The 7,417-nt window shown below is 43.4% G+C and overlaps 1 protein-coding gene across 2 annotated transcripts; it reads left to right on the forward strand.

The window, feature by feature from the left end:
* Positions 1 to 352: 352 nt before the first annotated feature.
* Positions 353 to 2,388, forward strand: LOC308175644 (E3 ubiquitin-protein ligase TRIM21-like; the record flags this gene model as incomplete). 2 transcript variants are annotated; one of them, XM_080551271.1, is made up of 2 exons in its annotated part: positions 353 to 494; positions 743 to 2,388. In XM_080551271.1, exon 2 carries the CDS (start codon positions 745 to 747, stop codon positions 2,386 to 2,388), a length of 1,644 nt encoding a protein of 547 aa, XP_080407397.1. In that variant the 5' UTR covers positions 353 to 494; positions 743 to 744. The 2 variants fall into 2 exon arrangements, with proteins under 2 accessions (XP_080407397.1, XP_080407398.1); XM_080551272.1 differs by having other exon boundaries at positions 401 to 494; positions 843 to 2,388.
* Positions 2,389 to 7,417: the final 5,029 nt, after the last annotated feature.

The raw sequence follows: 7,417 nt of genomic DNA on the forward strand, positions 1-7,417 counted from the left end.
CGCAAGGTCAATACCCGACGTAGAGCTACGATCGTTTCCACGGTCAAATTGACTCAAGTTGAAATTGTATAAATCACTACGTTGACGTTGTTTTCTAAGTACGACACGGGTAAGATCAACATTTGATCCAAAGTACTTTCTATAAATGAGGCCCCTGATCACAAATATTATTGTGATTACAGTTTATACTGACTGGGAACAATATGGTGATAGGAAATGACAGGTAAGAAGAGCGTGTGTGTAAAAGCACATGTTAGAAACAGAGCAGCCTGTAAAGGGTTAACTCTGTTCCAGGGAGGAGAGCTGTACTGGGAGGGGAGGAGCATCTCAACGTCAGGCAGCTGAAATGAAACTAAACTGTGCGGAGACATAAAGTGTATCATGGACAAGGGCAGACTCTCTCAAACTTGTTAGATATCGTCGTCAAACAGGCTATCACACATACAGTATAAAGGACAGAGACAGCTATCACACTCTCACAGAATCAAAGACAGGTGAGTTGAGACTTACAATGACATGTCAAGATAAACCATTGTGTTCACTCTCTCTGAGTTTTTTTATTTACAGTTCAGTATGTAAAACTTTTTGATTTGGTTGAAAAATTTTCTAGACTATTTTCTATGTGATACAAAATATTATAATGTTATCATTATTGATTGCTGTATAATCTCATAAGACAGTCCCTATCGAGATCTGATTGATTCCAGGAAATGCTTTATGGTGTCACCTCTGGTCTCTCTAGATATGGCTTCCTCCAGCAGTCTCCTGTCTGAGGAGCAGTTCCTGTGTTCCATCTGTCTGGATGTGTTCACTGACCCTGTCTCTATTCAATGTGGACACAGCTTCTGCATGGCCTGTATCAGAAAGTACTGGGACAGCAATGACCTGTGCCAGTGTCCAATGTGTAAAAAAGCATTTGATAAGAGACCAGATCTCTTTGTCAATACTTTCATCTCTGAGATGGCCGCTCAGTTTAGGAAGTCAGTTGAAGTGAAGGCAACCAGCAGCCCAGCCCCAGACACACCTGTCAAACCTAGAGAAGTGTCCTGTGACATCTGCACTGGGACAAAGGTCAAGGCTCTGAAGTCCTGCCTAGTGTGTCAGACCTCTTACTGTGAGACTCACCTGGAGCCTCATCAGAGAGTCGCAGCCTTAAAGAGACACAAGCTGATCGACCCTGTGGAGAACCTGGAAGACAGGATGTGTAAGAAGCACGACAGACTCCTGGAGCTGTTCTGTAGGCGTGACCAGATGTGTGTGTGTCAGTTCTGCACTGAGACAGACCACAAGACCCATGACACCGTCCGCATAGAGGAGGAGTATGGAGAGAGGAAGGCTCAGCTGGGGAAGACAGAGGCAGATGTTCAGCAGATGATCCAGGAGCGACTGCAGAAGGTTTCAGAGATCAAACACTCAGTAGATCTCAGTAAGAAAGATGCACAGAGAGAGAAAGCAGACAGCGTACAGGTCTTCACTGCTCTGGTGGACTCCATGAAGAGAAGCCAGGCTGAGCTCCTTGACGTGATCGAGGAGAAGCAGAAAGCAGCAGAGAGGCGGGCTGAAGGGCTGATTAAAGAGCTGGAGCAGGAAATCACTGAGCTAAAGAGGAGAAGCACTGAGCTGGAGCAGCTCTTACACACTGAGGACCACCTCCACCTCCTCCAGAGCTTCCCCTCCCTGTCCACCCCTCCACACACCAAGGACTGGTCTGAGGTCAGGGTTCACAGTGATCTCTATGTGGGGACTGTGAGGAGAGCTGTGTCTCAGCTGGAGGAGACACTTACGAGCGAAGTGAAGAAGTTGTGCGATGTTGAGCTGAAGATAATTCAGCAGTATGCAGTGGACGTGACTCTGGACCCTAATACAGCAAATCCCCGTCTCATTCTGTCTGAGGATGGGAAACAAGTTACAGATGGAGACACAAGAAAGAAAGTCCCTGATAACGCAGAGAGGTTTTCCCTGTGTGCCTGTGTTTTAGGAAAGGAGGGATTCTCCTCAGGGAAGGTTAACTATGAAGTGGAGGTGAAGGAGAAGACTGACTGGGCTGTAGGAGTGGCCAGAGAGTCCATCAACAGGAAGGGGGAGATCACACTGGACCCTGAGTATGGATACTGGACTGTAGTGTTGAGGAATGGAAATGAGTATGAGGCACTCGATGACCCTGCTGTCCCCCTGTCCCTGAGAGAGAAGCCCCAGAAGGTGGGAGTGTTTGTGGATTATGAGGAGGGCCAGGTCTCCTTTTATGATGTGGAGGCCAGGTCTCTGATTTACTCTTTCACTGGCTGCACCTTCACTGAGAAACTCTATCCATACTTCTACCCTGGCCTGAATATGGGTGGTGAAAATTCTGCCCCTCTAATCATCTCTCCTGTCAATCACACAGACTGACCAAGCAGTAAAATAAGCATTTAGATTAATCTTTATCTGTTGTCACTCATTAGGAAAGATTATGGTATATTTCCCCACACAGAGTAATTTCTGACCTGGTTATGGTTTGTTATCATAGTTTGTGCTCTCAGTGTATCTGCTAGATGGTGAATATGCAGCAGCAATGTCAGATACAGCCCAGCCTCTCCAGCCTCATAAGAAGAACATATGACTCTATGTATATGAGACTGACTTCTCAGGGTGTTCACATTATTATAAATCAGATGCTCTCAACATACTGTATTTTCATTATTAGCTAGTTATTATTGTATGTATAAGTATTTGGGGGGTTTTGAGTGTAATGAATAGGCTACTGGGTGTGTACAGAGTGAAATTGAGGATGTTCAGACAATTACATTTACTTGGATTGATCAGATCCATTGATCACATTAATAATCAGTGTAGTCCAGGTCCCAGAACTTTAGAATGGTGATGGTGAGGTAGCAGACTGGCTGTCTGGCTTATTAAAACCACAACATAAGTTGTCCTTCAGTCTCTGTGTTTGACTGTGTGTGACGTAATTACATTTAACAGAATGTACGTTTGATAATAATGTTATTGATTTCATGGCTTGCAAAGGGAATCGGATATGATTGAAGAGTTTAATAAAGGTGACTGTGATTGTAATATGATACTGTACGTGATGTTATAAGTTTGTCTAATGGTTCAGCCTACTGGTTCAGCCTACTGGTCCGGCCCTCCACAATAGTCCTGGTTTCTCATGTGGCCCATTGTGAACATGAATTGCCCACCCCTGTGCTAGCAGAAGGTCTGAACATATTCTGGTGAAGCTAGTAGAGTTGACATTGATTTGTTTACCACCACTATTTTGTCATCTCTACATCTTCTGGAAGAACAGCTGGTTAACATGCAGCTGTGGTGCTACTGAGATCGTTAGTCAGTGTTAGTAATCTGTTTTGTTGTATTGTTCTTCCCATGATGGATGTGTGTTTATCTTGTAGATAGTAATAGTTATTTGTCTGTATTATCTAGTAGATAGTACTAGCTTTTTTGTCTGTCTTACATGTAACGATGAATTGAGAATCAAGGACCCCAATTGAAATAAGCCAGTGGCTTTCTTGGGTTTTTATCCTGTTAGTTGACCTTGTATGTAATATGTACTTTCATGTACCTACTTCTGCAAATCTTCTAATAAAGTTTTCAATCAATCAATCAATCAATCAGGACGTTGTACATCACCAAATATCAACAAGACTGGACAAAAAACACTGGACAAGGGTGTTCTCTTTATTTTTTTGTTTTTTAAATGGCAATTCCATAAAACAGTAACAGGTAACTGAGTCCCTCTCAGATGTGACTCTTACTCTTTGAAGACTGTAATTTTGTCTTCTTGTGGTTATGTCTGTACATTGTGTATGTGTGTACATCAGGCACGTGCCGTGAGCTTTTAGATTGGGTAAGCATAAGATATAGAAATACACATAATTACACATACACGCTATCAGTGAACGCAGTTTCAAGGAAATGCAATTTTGATGCCCTAGAACCCGCTAATAAACTGTAAGTGTCACTTTGTGATCAGATTACCAAAAACAAAAAAAACAGTTGCCAGTTTCGACTATATCAGGGGTGCTCATTGTTCAACCTTTTTTGAACCAAGATATTTTCAAGTAGCCAGCCTGCTGAAATCTACAAGTCCAGTTTCAACATCGCAAACGCACACATGCACAACACAGACACACACCGTTTCCATCCTCCATAGTAAACTCACAACACACTTTCTTTTCACACTTTGTCACACAGGCACTTGACATCACATCACAAACCCTCCCTCTCTATCTCTCTCAAACACTTTTGGTCCAGAACCAATGGCACGGACAGCGACATTAGGCCTATCTCAGCGATTGATTAAGCAGCTCTCTCTCCAAACACAATGGCACAGGCCTACATTCAAAGGTATAAGCAGAGGAAGTCTTAAATAAGAAGCCATAACCAGCAGCACAGCAGTACTCAAACCATATAAACAAGCACAGATCGCCACCAGCCTCGCGAATCATATAAATCATATAAACCGCTCATACCAGGCTTGCTGTAGTCCCTAGCGACTCTCCCTTTCTGGGTGTGAAGATCGGTGAGCGGTGGCTTCGGGCGGCATTTAGCCAGTACTTCTGTTTTTCCAGTCCAGTCCAGTCTACGAAATCCCTTTAGGTCGCTGACAGTAATGTCCATATTCACAAAATCAAGCAAGTTATCCTTATTGATTATTATTATTTAGATCGTTTGAGCTAGCTAGCATAAGCTATTCTGCCGGGCGAGAGGTGAAATGTTAAGTGAACTTGAAAGTGATGAGAGCCAATCAGTAGCTCTTATCGGAATTAAAGAACTACTGATTGGCTGTAAGCATGCTTACCCTGGCCACATTAAACAGCGGGCTGAGGCATCGTAAAAAAATTAAAAAGACATTTTCACGCATTCGAATGTACGCGAGGGAAAGCAGAGAGAGAAGTGCTTATAATGCAACGCAATGCAGGCAGAGTAGGAAGTGCTTGCTCCTGCAGGTGGCGCTAAAAATGCAACGTCAAAATGAATGACTCCTGCTGCCCTGGGACCTAAAATACGACTATTTTAATGAAAACAAACAAACGGTTACATGCACTTTTATTTTAATATTTTCACGGTCCTTTTTTATTTTTTCGTTGGGTAAGCACTGCTTACTCTGCTTATATGGACGGCACGTCCTTGATATATATATATATATACAGTGGGGAGAACAAGTATTTGATACACTGCTGATTTAGCACGTTTTCCCACTTAGAAAGAATGTAGAGGTCTGTAATTTTTATCATAGGTACACTTCAACTGTGAGAGACATAATCTAAAAAAAAAAATCCAGAAAATCAAATTGTATGATTTTAAAGTAATTAATTTATTGCATGAAATAAGTGTTTGATACATCAGAAAAACAGAACTTAATATTTGGTAAAGAAACCTTTGTTTGCAATTACAGAGATCAGACGTTTCCTGTAGTTCTTGACCAGGTTTGCACACACTGCAGCAGGGATTTGGGCCCACTCCTCCATACAGATCTTCTCCAGATCCTTCAGGTTTCGGGGCTGTCGCTGGGCAACACGGACTTTCAGCTCCCTCCAAAGATTTTCTATTGGGTTCAGGTCTGGAGACTGGCTAGGCCACTCCAGGACCTTGAGATGCTTCTTACGGAGCCACTCCTTAGTTGCCCTGGCTGTGTGTTTCGGGTCGTTGTCATGCTGGAAGACCCAGCCACGACCCATCTTCAATGCTCTTACTGAGGGAAGGAGGTTATTGGCCAAGATCTCGCGATACTTGGCCCCATCCATCCTCCCCTCAATACGGTGCATTCGTCCTGTCCCCTTTGCAGAAAAGCATCCCCAAAGAATGATGTTTCCACCTCCATGCTTCACGGTTGGGATGGTGTTCTTGGGGTTGTACTCATCCTTCTTCTTCCTCCAAACACGGCGAGTGGAGTTTATGCCAAAAAGCTCTATTTTGGTCTCATCAGACCACATGACCTTCTCCCATTCCTCCTCTGGATCATCCAGATGATCATTGGCAAACCTCAGACGGGCCTGGACATGCGCTGGCTTGAGCAGGGGGACCTTGCGTGCGCTACAGGATTTTAATCCCTGACGGCGTAGTGTGTTACTGATAGTTTTCTTTGAGACTGTGGTCCCAGCTCTCTTCAGGTCATTGACCAGGTCCTGCCGTGTAGTTCTGGGCTGATCCCTCACCTTTCTTATGATCATTGATGCCCCACGAGGTGAGATCTTGCATGGAGCCCCAGACCGAGGGAGATTGACCGTCATCTTAAATTTCTTCCATTTTCTAATAATTGCGCCAACAGTTGTTGCCTTCTCACCAAGCTGCTTCCCTATTGTCGTGTAGCCCATCCCAGCCTTGTGCAGGTCTACAATTTTGTCCCTGATGTCCTTAGAAAGCTCTTTGGTCTTGCCCATTGTGGAGAGGTTGGGGTCTGATTGATTGAGTGTGTGGAGAGGTGTCTTTTATAAAGGTAACGAGTTCAAACTGGTGCAGTTAATACAGGTAATGAGTGGAGAATAGGAGGGCTTCTTAAAGAAAAACTAACAGGTCTGTGAGAGCCGGAATTATTACTGGTTGGTAGGTGATCAAATACTTATTTCATACAATAAAATGCAAATTAATTATTTAAAAGTCATACAATGTGATTTTCTGGATTTTTGTTTTAGATTCCGTCTCTCACAGTTGAAGTGTACCTATGATAAAAATTACAGACCTCTACATTCTTTCTAAGTGGGGAAAACCTGCAAAATCAGCAGTGTATCAAATACTTGTTCTCCCCACTGTATATACCGTTAGTATGGATATCTATGGGTGCCATGGCGCAGTGACGAACCAGCCTGAACTGACCTCCATCCCTAAAACCAACAGAACCTGCAACGACATCATATTAGCTACAGAGAAGTGTTCAGACTGACCACTTAAATAGGCCGCCATTTCAACGTGTAACATGTGACTGTGGCGGGTAGAAACAGACTCTCTGTCACCCTGACAGACAACGAGCCCTGACATCCACCAGGTGGCGCCAGAGTATAGGACTTGATTGATTGATTGAGAACTTTATTAGAAGATTTGCAGAAGTAGGTACATGAAAGTACATATTACATACAAGGTCAACTAACAGGATAAAAACCCAAGAAAGCCACTGGCTTATTTCAATTGGGGTCCTTGATACTCAATTCATCGTTACATGTAAGACAGACAAAAAACTAGTACTATCTACAAGATAATACAGACAAATAACTAGTACTATCTACAAGATAAACATACATCCAACATGGGAAGAACAATACAACAAAACATAAGGTATGTACAGCGGGTAGGACAGGTGGGGACATACACCACAGGTGGGGGCGGGGGACAAAACACAAAGTATGTACAGTGTCAGTAGTCTCCATTCAGGTCATCGTCAAGTTGAGGATTGGGGGATGGGGGGGGTTGCCCATTGTTCCAC

Source organism: Nansenia antarctica (genome assembly GCF_963989245.1).
Source record: "Nansenia antarctica genome assembly, contig: SCAFFOLD_291, whole genome shotgun sequence".
Classification (NCBI taxonomy): Eukaryota; Metazoa; Chordata; class Actinopteri; order Argentiniformes; family Microstomatidae; genus Nansenia; species Nansenia antarctica.